Raw genomic sequence first — 17,570 nt, 5'->3', positions numbered from 1 at the left:
CAGGACTGAGCCAGTATGCGGATGGTGGGACTGGGGTGACGCAGCTGCTGGCACCCTGCTAGGGCCGGGGAACTTGCAGCTCAGCTGTCTGTATCGGTACGATGGACAAAATCAAGCTTGAACCATCACTGAAACATCTCCACTGCCAGGAGGACTGCGGAGGAGGCTTCCAGAGCCCCCTTTCCCCGGCCACCCTGCTCCAGGCAGGGCTGGCCCTGTGAATGGCCCAGCCTCGTCACTGGATGGCCGCTGCAGTGCAGGGGCTGCTGAGCTTCCAGGCTTGGACTGGCAGCAGCACAGGCATCCCTGGATCCAGGCTGCTGTTCTCGGACAGACAAAACCCTTTGGTCTGAGTCAACTGCCAGGAAGGTCACTGGCAGTGGGTGAGCACAGAAATCCTTTGTGCTGCTGCAGCAGCAGGGCAGAGGGGGTTGCAGAGTAAGACTTAACAGCTTGTCCTGCCTGCCTGTGAGTCTACTGTCCTGTGTCCTGGGTGCACCAGAGTTGTGGGGAACAGGACCAGGGCACTATCCCAGTGATGCTTCTGTGAAGAGCAGCATCCCTGCCCTCCTGCTGGCTGTGAATCCTCAAGCAGCCAGAGGCCAGCCACAGGTCACTCACTCCCTCCCATGCCAGGGACACCTTTGCAGTTGAGTTCCCTTATGGTTCTCCTTGCCAACAGCCCTAAACATGTCCCCTGAAGCAGAGGATGTCCCACAGTTGTCACACAGATGTTAACTGTTCATGCCCTCTGGCATACAGTGTCCCTAGAGCTTTGCCAGGTCTCAAAAGAAAAGCTGTTGATAGTCAAGGACACCCTGGACAGATGGCAGCCTCGGGAGTTTTGCAAAGGCAAAAAAAATATCAGTAGGTTGTCTGTCACCAGCTTGCCTTGGGGTCCTAGCTGGGCTGGCCATGCTGGCACATGTGGCAGCATGCAGCTGGGGCTGTGCAAGGATGAGGAGAGGGGACAGGAGGGCAGGGCAAGCCCCTAATCTGGGGCAGAAAGGCATCAGCCCTTCAGGAGGGCACTAGGCACCCTGTGGGATGCCACAATGGGCAGCACCAGGGCTTTTAGGGGGGTCCAGCACTGGAGCATGGTGCTGAAGAGGGTGATGTGCCCGTGGCACTGGAGCTGCAAAGGTCCCCCAGGGGGAAAAGGTAGAGCCCCACACTCAGCTTCCTACACAGCCTGTCCCCCTGCCTGCCACGGCTCCCCTGGCTCAGGGCCTTGGCCCTGGCTCCAGTGTCTGCACGCTGCCTGGAGGCAATTCAGCCCCCCCACTCCGTTCCTGGTTTCTATGGCAACTCCAGTTGAAATTACATTAAAAAGAAATGAAACCAGCAGCTTTTCTGTTTGGCAAGTAGGGGGAGGGGAGCTCAGCTGGGAAAGGCTGGGGAAGGGGTTTGAAGTTTGGAGGGAGGGGGGATATGGGACAGATGTACTCCCACATAGGGTCCCAGTGCTGGGGGCAGCAGGGCTGGGGGGATGTGGGGACACCCTCCACTGTGGCACTTGGTGTTGGCAGTCCTGGATGGTATGGTGCCAGCTTACACGGGGGGTCCAGCACCCTTACGTGGTGGGGTGATACCAGGGTCCTCCTGCTGCCTGTGTGGGGTGGGTGCCAGGGACATGAGGACCAGCACAGGGCACTCCACCCAGCCCAGGAGTCCCCGGGCCCTGCATGCTCCAAGAAGAGGCGAGACACACCGCTATTAAAAATATCACTTCTGTTTTATTTGGAATTTGTTACTCTGCGCGGGTGACAGGGTATAAATACATTCTCCAACGAGCATCCTCACCCTCAGCCCTGCGCGGGGTGGGGGCCAGGGCAGGGTGCAGGGCCGTTGTTGTGCTGGCCCCGGGCAGTAGGGCCAGCAGGGCCATCGATGCGCTGGCCCCAGGCAGTAGGGCCAGCCGGCACCGGTGCGTCACGGCCGCCAGCACGGGCAGCGTCTGCCAGCCGGACCGTCTTGCACAGGGACAAGATAAGGTGTCCCCACAAGGACCTGTCCCTTTCTCCTGCCTCCTCAGGCCCAGGTACTAGTGCTCACCTTGGGGGGCTGAAACAGGGGTGCCCCACATGGGATCCCCTGCAGCTCCTTCTCCATGCCCGACCACACCAAAGCCACTTGCCTAGAGCCACGTGTGGCTCGGTGGCCACAACAGCCCAGCAGATGCCCCAGCCCCCGCAGAGCTGCTCCCAGCCCTACAAAGGCTGCATCACCCCAGAGTCCCTACCCAGGCGTCTGTTCCAGCTGCACGTCCTGTATGCCAGAGCTGGGACCACCCCGTGATGGGGTAAAGGCCCCAGTGGAAGTAACCTAGGAGGCAGAGTTGATGCTGCTGAGCAGCTCACCCTGCTCCTGTTACCCCACTCCTGCCACAGGCTGCAAAACACTGGCTCTGCTTTCAGAAAACAGCATGGGCAGGGAGGGCACAGCACGGCCCTGGGGCAGTGGTGAAGGGATGTGGGATGCTCCTGGGGGAGCAGGACAGGGTGGGGAGCATGAGGAGCTGTCCTGGGATCATGGGAGTGAATAGACAGTGCTCGGAGCAGGTGATGCCCACACAGGGCGGTGGGTGGCACTGGCCAGTGCTGGCCGTGAGGGACCGGGGCGGGGGTGCTCGCAGGCAGGCCGTTGGACAGGCTTTTTTTGGCTGAGATACGTGGGCACGGGTGACAGAGGAGGGAGAATATCAAAAAATACAAAAGAGTGCAGCCCCACAGTGCAGGAGGCACTGCCCTGCCTGGTGCCCACCCACGGCAGGCGGGCGCCATGGGAGGCCGGCACCGTGCGCACACGCTGGCTTCTAACTGGCTTTTTATTTTATATCAAGAACACTTGGTTTTAAAATCTTTACAAAGGACAAAACGCGGCGACTCCGTTAGTGTGTAAAGAACTAAAGATCTGCTTAAAAAACGTCTCTGCAAAGAGAAATGACTGACACAAAAGAGATTCTCTGCAGCGCAAAGAGGGGCAGAGGTGCCAAGTCTCCAGCCCAGGGCCCCACTCCCAGGGTCCCTGAGCCCCGGCACCAGCCCCAGCGCCTGCATCCAGCACAAGGCCAGGTCCCTGGACCCTGCCCATTCCCTCTGCCTATAGCACCATTGCCTGGGGCCACTTCTCAGCACAGTGAAGGAGCCTTTTCCAGGGCTGCCAAGATGCCTGGAGATGTCTGGGCACTGGCCGAGAGGGATGCCCGGTCCTGCTCCTCGTCAGTCCCAGGGTGCTCGGTGGGCTCAGCACTGGGGATGTGATGGCCCCACTGGGAGGCACAGCCCATTGACATGGAGCACCATGGCCATTGACAGCGGGGCACCCCTGCCCACCTGCACACGTGGGCTGTGCAGGGTTACACTGTGTCCCTCCTGCACCCCTCCGGCGTCCCGGGGCAACCCACGGGGCCCTGAGGCCAGGAGAGTCAAAGCACTTCTCAAAAGTTAGATAGGAACAAAAGAAAGCGCTGGGGCCACTCTGGGACCCCACAGGTCTCTGGGCTGGGAGCTGCACCGTCCGTGGGTGCTGCCCCTCCATCCGGGGGCTCAGTGGGCCCCGCCGGTCCCTCTGCCAGTGTCTGCTGTGTGTGTGTGCGTGCGTGCATGCGTGTGCGCCGGCGGCGGGCAGCTATACCCTGGTGGTGGAGTGTGAGTGCGGAAGCCCCGTGCTGTTGAAGCCGGCGGTGAAGGTGTTGTAGGGGTGCAGGGTCTGCAGCCCCACCAGCGAGTTGGGGATCATGGTGATGGTGTTGGGGGTCATAAGCGGGATGTCGTCCGGAGAGCGGCGCAGGGTGAGGGTGTAGTCGGGCAGAGCGGCCAGGCGCAGGGTGTCGTGCGATGGCACAGCTTCACACTCGTGGTGCCCCTGGCTCACCTGCAAGGAGGGCATCTCCTCATCAGGCGCGTGGGCGATGTCGTTGGAGGCACCGCGCTGGGGGCTGGGTTGCCGGTGCGTGTCCTGCCGGCGCTTGTCCTTGCGGTAGTAGAGGGCAGCGAAGGCCAGCACGTTGAGGAAGAGGAGGGAGGCGCCCACGGCGATGGTGACGCTCAGTTCAGTGGAGTAGTCGCGGGGGCTCTCGAGCAGCGTGCCCGCCTCTTGCTCTGGGCTCCACTTCTCCTTCCCGTTCTCACTGTTGTAGGCGGGTGAGATGGCGGGGCGCTTGGTGGTCCAGATCTTGCTGTTGGGCCGGCGGGTGATGTGGGAGTTCTGTGTGGTGTCGGGTGGTGGCACTTTGGTGGTGGTGGAGGTGTAGTGGAACATGTCGTGCAGGTTGTACAGGTGGGGAACCAGGTGCTTCCAGAAAGCCACCTTGGTGGCCCGGTAGTGGTCGCGTACCCGTGGCTTCAGCCCAATGTGCAGGTACAGCTGGTCACGGGGGTTGTACTTGGACCAGGCCACCTCCTCAAACCGGTTGGCCTTGGTGTGGATGAACTTGGTGTCCTGGGGGACAGGCTTGTTGGGGTCCCTGTGAAACACAGGCAGAACAGAACTAGCACTGGGAAAAGCCAAAGAATCAAAGAGGGAGAGCTGGATGCAGAGACAGAAACTGAGTGGACCTTTGCCAGTGGTGGCACAGGGTGGGCTGGCAAAAGGTTTTGAATGACTGGGCAGCACCCAACCCTAGGTCAAGTCTCACCCACGATGACCAGGGCCAACAAGCATCCCCACCCCTGCTGCCAGGAGCTGGCCATGATCTAAGCTTCTTGCATTGTGGCCAATGCCACGGCCCCAGTGAAGGTGCAGCACACGGAGACCTCTGGGCACAGGGAGCTCAGTGTCCCACACCAGGCATGATAACCCCCCCCACCACAGCACAGCCCCAGGGGTACAGCTGCAGTGAGTGCAGACCCCCAAGGCACAGCACCCATCCCCACTCACCCTGTCTTGGCAAAGTTGGTCCAGTAGGTCATCACCACAGCGCTGAGCATGACATCATTCTTGGAGAAGTTGCAGGGAAAGAGGTCTGTGGGGCCAATCATGGGGATCCCAAACACGTAAGGCACCTCATCCCCGTGGGCTGCGTCGGACCACGCAGGCTTCATCAGGCTCTGGCAGTGGTGGTAGAAGGCGTAGAAGTAGGTGGGGGACCCATAGCGGGCGTGCAGGTCGGCTGTCACCACCGACGGCTCTACCCACTGGTGGTCAGTGAAGAGAGCCACCAGAGTCTTGCGACGTGTCTCGGGGTTGTCGCGGTCAGCCCAGTCCGTGTACATGAACTTAATTGTCTCCCTCAAGGTGTCCTTGCCCTCGGGGTAGCCATACAGGTTGTCTACAAAGTTGGAGACTGAGTAGTCAAAGTCACTGCCTGAGACGCCGTCCTCTGGGTCCACCACGCCCTCCACAAACTTCAGCCCTTCACCCTGGTTGACCCCCAGCATGATATCATAGTTGAGGAACTCGCCCTGCTCCATCAGGATTTCTGGGTCATCCGGGATCACATCCCCGTCAATGACTGGCCCGAAGGCCACATGGTAGCGAGCCGGCTGGATGTCCTGCTCTACCAGCTCCTTGGCACTCTTCTGCCGCAGGCAGTCCACCATGTCCACGGTGTCCAGCACATTGCAGCCCACCTTGTCAGCCAGCATGCTGGTGTACTTCACAGGCTGGTAGTTCACTGCCCAGCTGGAGAGCGCAGAGCCGCTCTGGATGATGGCTCTCTGGAAGAGACCTGCAATACAGGCAAGGAGTGGAGGGAGCTCTCAGCAGGGTTCCAGTATCCCAGTGCTGCAGTGCAGCATGAAGGCATTGATACTCTTGTCCCCTTGCAAGAACCCAGCACTCAGCCCACACCTGGCCTTGCCCCTGAGCTGCGCTGCCTGCTGAGCTGAGCTCACACAGGGGGCTCAGCTCAGGGCTGCTCTAGGGATGGCAGGATGACAGCTGGCAAGGCAAGTGGGTGTTCCTGGAAGCAACCAAGGGCTGCTGTGCTCCCTCAGGATCCCATTGCAGGGGATGACCCAGCATATCCTTCTGTCCTGCTGTGGGGAGAAGAGAGACCATGGTTGCATCACAGCCTGGCCTTGCCAAGCAACCCGTGCTACCCCAGCCACCCCAAGGATGCGTTACCTGAGCCCCTGAGGGGCACATGCTGCCCCTGGCTCAGCACCATCCTCCAGCCCAGGTTGGCACCTCCTTCACTCAGGAGCCAGGCTGTGGGCCGGCAGCAGTGGGAGGGTTAATGCCTGCTTGGGGACACTTAACCCTGCTGTGTCCCACCCCACTGCTTTGTCAGAGTCCCCCTCGACCCCCTCCCTGCTGCTTCCTGCCCAGCTGGGGCTGCTCAGTGCCAATCCGGCCCTGCAGGAGCACGCTGCCAGATGCACAAAGAGGGCCTTTCTGCCACCAGGAACACAGAGGGAGTGGACTTTCGCCCTGGAAAACGAGGCCACAAAGGCCCTGGCCCAGGCAGAGAAATGCGTGGCTTCGCTCCAGTCCCATGTCAATGGTGCTTGTGCTCAGAATACAAAGGGTGGTGAGGAAGCAGAGCCTCTGGGCCATGAAAGGCAGCGAGTCCAGGGTGCACCCAGGGGTCCCTGATCTCTGACCAGCCCTCTTTGCACCCCAAGTGCTGCCTGCACCCTGCCAGACCCCAGCACTTGCTCACCGTGAGGGACTGTTCCAGGTGATCCCTGAACGCTGCTGGCACAGCAGTGTGGTGGCCATGGGGCTGCCCCTGGCACCCTGAAATGCAGAGAACCCCTGTGCAACCAAGGCTGTGCCACTCTGCAGGGAAGAGTAGCACCTTCCTGCAACAGAAGTGTTCAGAGGCTCCTGGCTCCCAGCCACCATGTCCATAGCTCTTGTCTGCACGCACAGTCCTCACTCTGCCAAGTACCTGACGTACAGTCCCATGCACTGGGACAAAGAGAAGTCACAAGCCCTGTTTGTCACCTCCTGGTGCCCTAGAAAGCCATACCAGCCTACAGGCTAGAGACTGGCCACGGGTTTGCTTGCCCTGCACCATCATCCACGTGCCAGGGAGCCAGGATGGGATTTCCTGGCTCCCTGGAGATGCTGTCCCAGCAGCAGCTATTGTGCCCTGTCAGCAGCATCACTTCCCAGACAGACCCACCAGGCTGGGCTCTGGCCCTGCCCACCACTGCCTGGGGAGGTACAGGGCAGCTGATGTCACTAATAGCAGGTCATGTCCCTCCCTGATGGAGCCCCTTTGCCATGTCTCTGCATGAGCTAGGAGCACCCAGGACTCTGTGAGAGCCCTGACTCGTCATGTCCCCCTGCTCCATGCCAGCACCTGACTGAAGCCTGACAAGCACCCCAAGGAGGCATCAGCACCCTGCACACCACATTGGGCCTCTCCAGCCTGCTGAGGCCCAGGCAAGAAGGTGAAGTTCTGTCTTTCCTTCCCGTTCCCTTCCAAGGTGAGGTTCCTAACATGCCCTGCCTCCCTGCAGGACTGGCTGCCACGGCACAGTGGAATCAAGTGGTGGGGCCAGGGCTCTGCCAGAGGGTGGTTGGAGCTGCAGACTGCCACCAGCTGCTGCCAGCTCCTGATTTCCTCTTTGCTTTGCCCAGTAGCTGAGACTGGAAACACCTCTGGGGGTGTCTGAGCCAAGCCCTGCTCAAAGCAGGGTGCTGGGTGCCTTGTCCAACTGAGGTCTGGAGGGCTGGCAGCAAAGGGCAGAAGCCCCCACGGAGAAGGAGATGGGAAGATGAGAAGCACATAAAGTTTTCCTGGCAGAGACTGCTCCTGCCTTGGTATGATTGGCTGGAGAGAAAAACAGCACTTCGGTCACTGATGAGGAATCAGAGTGACCCTGCAAGGCCTGAAGCTGGCAGGGAGCTGTGGATTTCCCCAGCAGCCAGACCCAACATGTGCTGTACCAAGCCTCCAAGTGTCTGTCTCTTGCAGTACCTGGCAGAGCAGGCACAAATCATTAATAGCTTGCAATCACTACTTTTATTTTGATGCAGTAAAAACAAACCCACCTGTTCTGCAGGCTGCAACTTAGCACCATTCCCACGCCGTGTTCCAGAGCCAGCTACCCATCCCTGGGGATATGGGTGCTCTGGCATAGGGAATTTTTTGAGGTCATTTTACGGCCATTTGGCTTTATGAGACACTGGCTGCAGCACTGAGCACTCCCCTCCCGCCTCACAGCATTTACAGCCAGCAGCAGCTCCCCTGCCCCAGCAGTGAGGATATTGGGCACCTGGCACCTCTGAGATGCCAGGGGTGCCTGCATCCAGGGCAGGGGCATCCCCCTGTGGCAGGGGGACCACACCAGAGGCACTGGGGCTGGATAGGGCAGCAAAGGATTTGTCATGCAGGTGCAGGGCTTAGTGGCATTAAGTAGCATCACCTGCCAAGTGCACATACTGGCAGGACTATTTTTCATGGGTGAAAAGTCACAAAGCCCCTCCAATCCACCCTCAGCCTCTCTCCATGCTGCTCCATTCTGGACCCCTGCAAGAGGCTGGGGCTACCTGGGCAGCCAAGCACACACTCCTGCACTCCTATGACGGAAAGGAGTACCCTTAGAAGCATTGGGAATGCATTACACATAGTGTTCCCTCCCTAGCCTTTCACACTCAATATGGGCAGAGAAAACACTTTTTCTTTCTGCAGGAGCTTTCTGCCTGTAAAAAACTCCCCATCATCAGCCATCAGCCCTGCTGAGGTTCTGGAGGTCTCCATTCCTGTGTGATTCCCAGGCTGTTGAGCAGGGCAGCAGCTCTTCACATCAGCTTCGAGTGCAATTTGCTGTGTGTCTCTGAAGGGCAGACTCATGCCTGTGTCTACTGCTCAACACGTGCCCTTTTCTCCTCAGCATCACACCTGGGGACACAGCACTGGAAAATGGCTGCACCCTCATATAAAGCTCATGAGCAGGTCCCTGGCAGGCTGCTCCCCTGTGGACCATATCCAGTTCAGGCTTCGCTCCTATAATTTCCTTTAGGAATTTTATCAAAAACACCTCTAGTCTCACAGTTAATTTTTTTCCCCCTCCATGCTTGATGTAAATGTCTTTGCAGGTGGTTTACATGCATTTGCTTTTATTCCAACACAATCTTTTAGCATAAATAATTCCCTTCTTTATTTAGAGTAAACACTCTGCTATATTTACAGATATTAATCATATTACTTCCACCTGTGTTTTGCTAGGCGCAGCACTTCCAGCTCTCCCAGTCTCACAATACAGGGCACTCCATCCCTCCCCAGGCTCAGGAGGGATGTCTGGGTGCTCTGCCTTCCCCTCTATTCCAGCAGGAATACCTTTCCTAGCACTGAGATCCTTGTTCCCAGTGCCCTGCAGGATGCCCTCCACACCTGCACTTGGAGAACCTGAGCACCAGGGCAGGACACCTCAGGAGGGGTCCTCGCCTCTCCCCATGCCACGGTGCTGGCCCTGGGCTGCAGCCTTGTGCATGAGGAGCACCCACTCCATCCCTGGCTCCCACATGCTCTGCCAAGCAGCCTCTCTCTGTCCATGATGAGAAGGTTTTGCTTCCCAGGGCTGCTCCAGGCTCTCACCAGTGACTGATTAGAAAGCAGGCCGGACTTTGTTAGGCTGGGCAGCAGGACCCGGGTGGGTTCCCCTCCCTGCTTAGCAGCAGCAAGGCATTTGCTCACAGTTGCAGCATCCTCAGGCACGGCTGACACCTACCTTCAGAGTGGTGGGAGAGGGTGAGCAGGCTGACACAGGAGGCACCGATGCCGGAGCCGAAGACAGTGATCCGCAAGGGATCTCCCCCAAAGAAGGCGATGTTCTCGCTGACCCAGCGCAGCGCCTGGATCTGGTCCAGCAGCCCGTAATTGCCCTTGGCAGCCTGGTCCCCCGTGCTCAGGAACCCTGAGGGCCAAGGGGAGCCCGGTTAGGGATGAGGAAACCGGGAGAGTCCTGATTTCCCACCCCCCTTCCCCAGACCTAGGGCAGCTTCTGTGGGACCCTATCCCACCGTGAGACCCCACTGCAAAGAGAGTTTTGTGAGTTCTAAGCTGGAGCAGGGACACCACTCAGCTCCAGCCACGCTCTGCATAACACAGAGGGGTGAAAGGCGGAGAGAGCAGCTGCAAACCTCGAGGAGCCTCTTTGGCCAACGACAAGGAGTGACAGGGTAAAGAGCACAACGCTCTGTCCTCCCCATGCCACCACCTGTGCTAGAACAGCCCAAGACATCTCACACAAGCTCCAAGGAAAGCTCAGAAAGCACCAGTGGCTGCAGGCAGGGCGGGTGTGTGCACAGCCAATGCTTTCCATGGACTAGCGTGGACTGGGGGAGGCTCTATAAATGTAAGGAGGTGGGCTGGGCAGAGAGGAACTGACTGCAGCTTAAAACACAAAGCTCGAAGTGAGGAAGAAGGTGAGAAATGCTTTCAATAGCACAGGAAACACCCAAGATAAGTTATCAATCTTTCGTTTGCTTTGACTTTAAGCAGGAAGCCAAGACCATGGGCCTGAATCAAAATCCAGGTAGGTAATCCCAGCACACAGGGAGCGGCCCCAGGGCTGTGCTGGCACTTGGAGGTGGTTTGGCTGGGTGTGGTGCACCACCTCACTGGAAAGGATGAATGCATCACTTAATTGTCATATTGTGACTCATGTGCCGTAACTTTGCACCTATCCATTTAAAAGGCCGGACTTTAAACATTAAAAGGTTTTGAACAGGTTAACTATCATCTTCCACAATAAATTGTGGGCTCTGGAAGCCACCAGAGGGATGTGCTACCCCAGGTAACAGGCAGGAGCCCAGCTGCCAAGGGAGAGCACCATGCTAAGCTGGATGGCTAGGAAGAGAGCCAGCAGCTTGGCTGGAAAGGAGCTTTCCCCAAACCTCTACACCCCTTGTTCTCATGCTAAGGGAAGCAGCAGTGGTGTTCCACACAAGCCTCCTGTGTCTCAGCCCCTGGGGGTTTCTGCTGCTTCAGGAAGGGGACTGCACTGCCTTTTGACCCTATGTCCTCATTTTGTATCTCTAAGTCACCAGTTCTTTTGGAAACAGGGCTGCCACCCTCCGCTGCATGGCACATACACTGCAACCCTAACCCTTCTGTGGTCCCCAGTGCAGACAGCCACCTCATGGTGAGTTGCTGAGGGGGTCCCAGCAGTACAATTGGCTTGTAGGCTGCCTGTGCCCAGGGAGGGAGAGCTGCCAGGTCCCCAGAACAGCCAGGCAGGACCCGCTGGCACCTCAGCCCTCTGAACCCTCTCAGGAGGAGATGCTGGGTAAACACATTTATTATTCATTTAACCACAAACCAATATTTGCTTTCAGTTGAGCCAGTTTGTGTAAATGAGCCGGGGGGGCTGGTGCCAGGACCCAGACTGGGCTGCGGCCATGTGCTGGGGGCTCTGCCACGTGGCACCCGCTCGGCTGCCAGGGCGGAAGGCAGGGGCAGTGCCCACGGCGCATCCCGCCGGGCCCTACACCCCCCTCCACCCCCTGTCCGGCTGCTCCAAGTCCGGTCAGACACAAGGGTTGTCCCACTGCCCGGCTGTGCTGACGGCACAGCCCACGGCAGCCAGCTCATACCGAGCACTCCAACGCGGTAGTTCAGGGTGATGACAATCACGTTCCCATAGCTGGCCAGGATGCTGCCGTCTATCATGTTCCCCGTGCCCTCCATGTACGAGCCACCATGGATATACACCATCACCGGCTTGGCCCCGCTGTCCCGGATGTCTGGAAGGAGAGGTGGTTAAACACAGCACCGCACCGATGGCCGCAGCACCCTGCCCGACAGGCAGACCAAGTACAAGGGCAATGCCAGCTGCCAGGACCAGGGAGGGGACTCAGTAGCCAAAGCCAGAGCTCTCCTGGGGGCCACAGCGTGGGCCCCCCAAAGCCAAACACCACTGAACCAACCCTGCCAGCCCCTCTCTGGGAGGTGGCTATTGCTGCACTGTCCCCACACTGCTGTCCCCTCAGGGGTCTGAGCACGTGAGGGAGGGACGCTGGCTGGACCCCGCTGCTCTTCCCCAGAGCTGGGCTCTGGCATTGTGTGGGAGCCAGATCAGGTCTGCTGTGGGTGGGAGTTGCAGAGTCCAGCCCCAGGATGCAGCCCCATGTCCTGTCTTTGGCTGGACCCAAGCACTCCGTGGGTCCTGGAAGCTGGCATTGCGGAGGGGGGCAGGGATGGGGGTGTGCAGGACCTAGAAGGTGGGGGGGGGCACTGATGTGTGCTCCAATGTCTCACTCTCCCACTCCCATTCCCCTGGGAAGGCAGAGACCTGCCTGTCTGGATGTAGACCCACGGCACCCCAGTGCCCAGACATAGACATGGTGATGAGGCAGACAGTGTATGCACGTGTGCGTGTCAGGGAGGTGAGCACGGCATCTGGACGAGGACAGGGCATGAGGCATGGAGTGAGGATGGGGAATGGGACCCTGAGGGTCGGGGAGGAAGGACTGTGGGAGCCTAGTGCACAAGGAGCAGCCACACTCCCTCTCTCAGCTTCTGTCCAGGGGACATCCTGCCCCTCCTGCCCCACTGGCTGGTGATCCCTCATGGAGCCATGGCCACCCACAAGGGAATAGTACCTGTGCTTGGGCTCCTGGTGCACCTTGCCCACGTCACACAGGCGAGGCAGTTTCCCCCGCCATGGAGACATTGTCGGGTCCCACATGCCTGCGCTGCCCAGCGCTGTCCTGAGCTGGCGATCCAGCACTGATGGACTTCATTCTCCCTTGTGCTCACTCATGCCCAGCACCTTGCTCAGGTGGGCTGGCAGTGCCTGCTTGGCCTCAGCTGCCCCAGGCAGCTGCTGCTCCCTGCCTGCCTCCCTCAGCAGTGCAGCAGGACTGGCACTCTTGGGCCACAGCCACACCAACACCATGACCACCGGCTGGGCAGGTCATGCTCGCTCACACCCACCTAACCCCTGCCATGTCCACTCCTCCCTGTGGTTTGCCCATGGCATGGGGCTGCAGGCCAGGCTGATGGGTATCTGTGGCCTTTCTCACCTCCAGCATGGCTAAAGGTGGCCTCCCATACAGAAAACCTCCTTCCCTCCAGGAGAATGAGGCTATGCCAAACCCAAAACCTGTGCTGGCTTTTCCTAAATGCACAGACCAGGGGAGCAAAACGTGCTTGCAGCTCCTCCAGGACAGACATTGCCTGTGTGGCAGAGCTACATCAGGACAACCACCTGCTTGAAATGTGAGGGGCAGGAACATCAGTGCCATGACTTCTCCATCCTGCACCCATTCCCTGATGTACAAAGGGCCCTCCTCGCAGCAGAATGGCAACAATGTACAGAGATGTACCAGGAAATAAACAGCTCCCAACCGCTGCAGCACATTTTGGTGTGTGTGGATTTAGCACAGTCGAGTCACTTAGGCTGAATGCCAGTTTACGCCCTGGTACAAGAGATCGTGGGGCACAGGTTAGCCGGAGTAAACAACAGGGTTTTAGTACTGCCAAGGAAAAAGTTTTTCATCTATTTCCCAGATCCTAAATGCCATCTGCCAGGCCTTGTTCGAGCTGCCTGCGCCTCCTGCACACCACGAGGCTTTACTGTCCTCAGCACATTAGGGCTGCACCCTGGCCAACCCTTCCTCCTACCTCCTCATTACATCTCTGCAGCCAAACACGCCGCCGACTCCATAACCTGCAGACAAACCACCCTGTTCTACTAAAAATAGCCTATTCTGCAGCTTGCTTAGTCCTGGCACACATCTAGAATCACATCTGCTTGAAAGGCTACTTGCTCCGTCTCGGCTGGTGCTTGCAAGCAAGACCTCACTTCCACCGGGTGAGGAAGGAGAGAAGAAACCAAGTGGACCCTGGGTCTCCTGTGCATGGCCAGATGCCCTCTGGGTGCCGAGTGTTCAGGCTGCCGGCACAGCCACGGCAGGGCCGGGCAAGGGTGGATGGGGAGGTTGCTGGCTCCCAGATGCATGTCACTGACTCTGGAGGGATGAGGCTGGAGGTGGGATGTGACTGGGCTCAGGGTGAAATGGGCCCAGGTGCCCGAGGGCTTCTCTCCTCCCAAGCTGCCATGCTTCCTCCCTGCCCTCGCTCCAACTGAGCAGGAGCAAACTTCTCCTAAAGCGGAAAAACCCCATGAGCTTTCCCCGCCATGGGGAGGAGGGGAAGGTCCTGGGTGCCCTGCACAGCCGGCCAGCCTGCCCCCCACCCCGCGCAGCTGCCTGGCACGGCAGACAGACACACACAGGGCTCCCTGGGGGTGGCAGCGGATGGCGGGCAAACGGAGCTGCTTTGCGTGTCATGCAGTGGCAGCCTCGAGCACAGAAATACCTTCGTCTTCATCACCGTCATTATCCGCTAAGTCCTCGCCCTGTTTCTTAGCGCTGGCTCCTAGGGACCAAACACGAGGAGACAGAACAGAAAGGAAAACAAAAGGAAATAAAAACAAAAAAAAAAAAAAACAAAAAAAAAAAAAAGAAAGAAAAGAACACAAAAAAAAAAAAAAAGAGAATTCAAAAATAGCATGATAGCAGAGACAGTGGGGCCACGCCTGTGCCCCACAGCACTGCTGGCTACTCATACTGCACCTCTCCCAGAGTCAGGGCAGTGTTAGGGCACGGGCAGGACTGCCCCAGGAGTGTGCCAGGATGCTGCTTCACCCGCGCCCCTTCCCAGATCCTCCCTGGGGAGGGCTGGGGTGGCAGGGAAGACGTGAGTGGGGCTGTGGCAGCATCAGCACTGGCGGTGGATGAGTCTCTCAAAGCACTTGCCGATCCTCCTGCATCCCAGCCTGGTCCCTGCCTGGTCATGCACCCTCAGCTCCAGGCAGGGCTCCCTCTCCTAGCACCCAGGTGCAAACAGGAGCCCTGCTCCCAGCTCTGCTGCCCCTGGGGACAACTGGCCTCTGCAGAGCTCACACCAAGGGCTGCCTTGCATGACAGCCAGGCAGGATCCTGCCCATCACCATCACTTGCTGCGCTGGACACAAACCACTGGTACCACTGCATGAGACCACCACAGCATGCAGAGATCCCTCATGACAGATGCTCCCTGAGCTGCCCGGCTCCATCCTGCATCAACTCCCTCCTTACAAGACCAGTTCCATGTTTCACTGAGGATTTCAAAGGCACCAATCAGTTTTACCTGACCAAGGCAGAATCCTATACATATTAGTTTCTGTAACATCCTGAATGCCTTACAGTTGTCCTGTGTCCCTTCACCAACCTGCAGTCCTGGGGCACTGGCCAGCACAGCAGCCCCAGCTGAAAAGTGTGGGACGCTGCTGTGGAAGGCTTGCAGTGAGCCTGCAGCCAGCAGGAGCCAGGAGAGGTGGCCTGTGGGCTGGCAGGGAGCAGGGGTGCTGAAAAACCAGTGCCAAAACCCCACTCCTGCAAAGGACTGCATGCCAATGTGGACAGAAAGGCAAGTGGTGCCATCCCTGTGCTCTGGAGCTCTGAATTTCAGGAAGAGGCTGGACGTTTTTATCCCCTTAGAGCTGCAGACCTGCAAGTCCTCTGCTCCCTAATGCTTACAACAAAAAGTTCCCCAGGTGATGGTGACCTCTGGGGGACAGCAGGGCTTCCCCCAGGTAGAACTTATCCACAGAGTGCCTGCACTGCCCAGTGACCTTCCCCTGAGACAAGGGGCTCTGACCCCTGCCAGATCTGGGCTGATCCCAGAGTCCTGCTGCCACCATCAAAGGCCCCATTACCACACCAAGGGCTTCCACAGCCCCCAGCAAAGCTCCCATAAGCAAGGGGCAAGCCTTGTTCCTGTGTACATGGAACTACGGGGCTAAATGCACAAAACTGGTCAGAAAGACAGAACTGGGGAGCTGTGCTCACTGTCAGTCTGGGAGTGACATTCTGCAGGTGACACAGGAGGTGGATAACAGAGATGGCAGCATGGAGTGGGACAGGATTTGAATTTAAAAGGAATTTCTGATGGGGGAGGAAGAGATCTGAAATGGCTGTGAGGCAGCTCCATCAGGGTGAGAGGTTTGTAGAACGCCTTAAGCAGCCATGACCTGCTGGAGGAGCAGCAACCAGAAACCTCGAAAAATCCAGCAGACATGAGAAGTTTGCAGAAGGCAGGGTCACATGAATCCTGGGAGCAGAGGCATGATGGGAGCTACAGCAGCATCCCAACACATGAAAGACTACTGTGAGGTGGTGAGGTGGAAAAGCAAGTCCCTCCCAGGCAGCCCTGGGGCTACAGGAGGCAGGATGAGAAGAAAACCTTTCTGGCAGAAAGGGCAGCTGAAGCACTCGAAGAGGCGGCCTGGGGAGGTGTTTAAGACCGGGTGGGACACAGTTCCAGAAAGAGGTGAGATGGAGCTGATCCTGCCACTGGCAGGGATAGATCAGCTGTCTCCTGTGCTGTTCTGATTTCCTCCAGCTCAGTTTACCTCCTGACCTACCCCCACTCCAGCCCCATCCCCTCACCTCCTGCTTCACCACCCAGCCATCCTCTGAGCATATCACATCCTTCTCCTCTTTTCACCCAGCACCATCCCCATCCCTGCCAGCTTTTGCTCCAGCACCTCAGTCCCAGCATTTCCCCGCTCCTGCTGCATCCTCCCCACACTGCCTCCCCAGCCCACCCCCAGCCACACACTCGGCTGGGCATGTGCAGCCACTCAGACTCTTTGCAGGAGGCTGCAAGCTTGACCTACTGTGTCTTCATTAGGAAGAGCTGCAAGTTCAGAAAGCACTTAAATGATGAAGTACTCATGCAATATTTGCTAACCAGTGCTATGCATCAACCTCTTGGTACTTCTAAGGGATCGAGATTTTTCTCTAATAAAGAACACAGCCAGCGAGCCTTCATCCACACTGTGCTTCAAAGTTGAGAAGCTGACCACAGGCAGCTGGAGATCATTTTTCACTGCCAACTGCCCTGGGACTGGCCAGACTGCAGCCCTGCAACCTGGTCTCCTTCAGGGGACAAAAAGTCTCTGTGCAGACAGAGGAATCAGCTATGAGGACTTGTCAGGTTTTAAGAGGGCGGTGGACAACAACTCTGTGACCTGAGCAACTGTCCTGGCTGAGCAGGGAGGGATCCAGCTGGAGACTGCTGCTGCAGAGCTCAGAGATAGCTGGGACAAGCCTCCAGCAACCTGAGCTGCAGGCACCGCAGAAGAGATGGCAGAAAGCAGCACTTGGGAAGCTAAGCAAAGCAGGAGTGCAGTGATGCAGGCCAGGGGGAAGGGCAACGGCAGTGGCATGTGTGCGTGGCAGATGCAAAGCACAAGCCTCACCCATCAGCAGGAAGGTGCCAGGGTGGTCATGGCCAGGACAGACTGTTGTGACCAAGTGGGCTTTTTGCCTCTTGCTGCAATGTTCACCTCCAGCACAACCCACCAATGCCCACAGCTCCTGAGAGCAATCACAGCTTCACCTCCCTTACCCAGTAACACTTTCCACTGGCTGCTGCCAAGTTCAGGGACACCCAGCCCACGAGATCTTCCTCTGCTCTAACAAAGGCCACCACGCAGAGCCCTGCAGCACCCACTCTCATGGGGATGGGTTTAAGCCTGTGGATTCACAGCTGGAAAAACTAAAAGTGCTCATGGCTCTTATTCTCCTTACCCATCAAAAACACCCCCCACTAACCCAGGAGGTGAATGTCTGTAGTGGCACTTCACTTTAAGCTGACTGCAAAGCAACGTTGTTCA

At 58.0% G+C, this 17,570-nt stretch overlaps 1 protein-coding gene across 4 annotated transcripts in view; it reads right to left on the bottom strand.

Moving 5' to 3' along the window:
• Positions 1-1,761: 1,761 nt before the first annotated feature.
• NLGN3 (neuroligin 3) overlaps positions 1,762-17,570 on the bottom strand; it is a 38,890-nt gene continuing 23,081 nt past the window's right edge. For 2 of the 4 annotated variants that reach the window (XM_005527452.2, XM_005527453.2), the window contains 5 exons: positions 14,225-14,284; positions 11,497-11,646; positions 9,630-9,815; positions 4,882-5,671; positions 1,762-4,468 (listed from right to left, as the gene is read on the bottom strand). In XM_005527452.2, the coding sequence (XP_005527509.1) occupies positions 3,631-4,468; positions 4,882-5,671; positions 9,630-9,815; positions 11,497-11,646; positions 14,225-14,284 (2,024 nt within the window). In that variant the 3' untranslated portion in view covers positions 1,762-3,630. Of the gene's footprint in view, positions 4,469-4,881; positions 5,672-9,629; positions 9,816-11,496; positions 11,647-12,504; positions 14,147-14,224; positions 14,285-17,570 lie in introns of those variants that run through there. The other 2 variants (XM_088062669.1, XM_005527454.2) reach the window with 2 other exon arrangements.

The sequence above is a fragment of the Pseudopodoces humilis genome, chromosome 15 (genome assembly GCF_049639895.1).
Source record: "Pseudopodoces humilis isolate 2021_Gansu_Grassland_sample_001 chromosome 15, ASM4963989v1, whole genome shotgun sequence".
NCBI classification, from domain to species: Eukaryota; Metazoa; Chordata; class Aves; order Passeriformes; family Paridae; genus Pseudopodoces; species Pseudopodoces humilis.
This window is presented reverse-complemented; position numbering and strand designations above follow the sequence as displayed.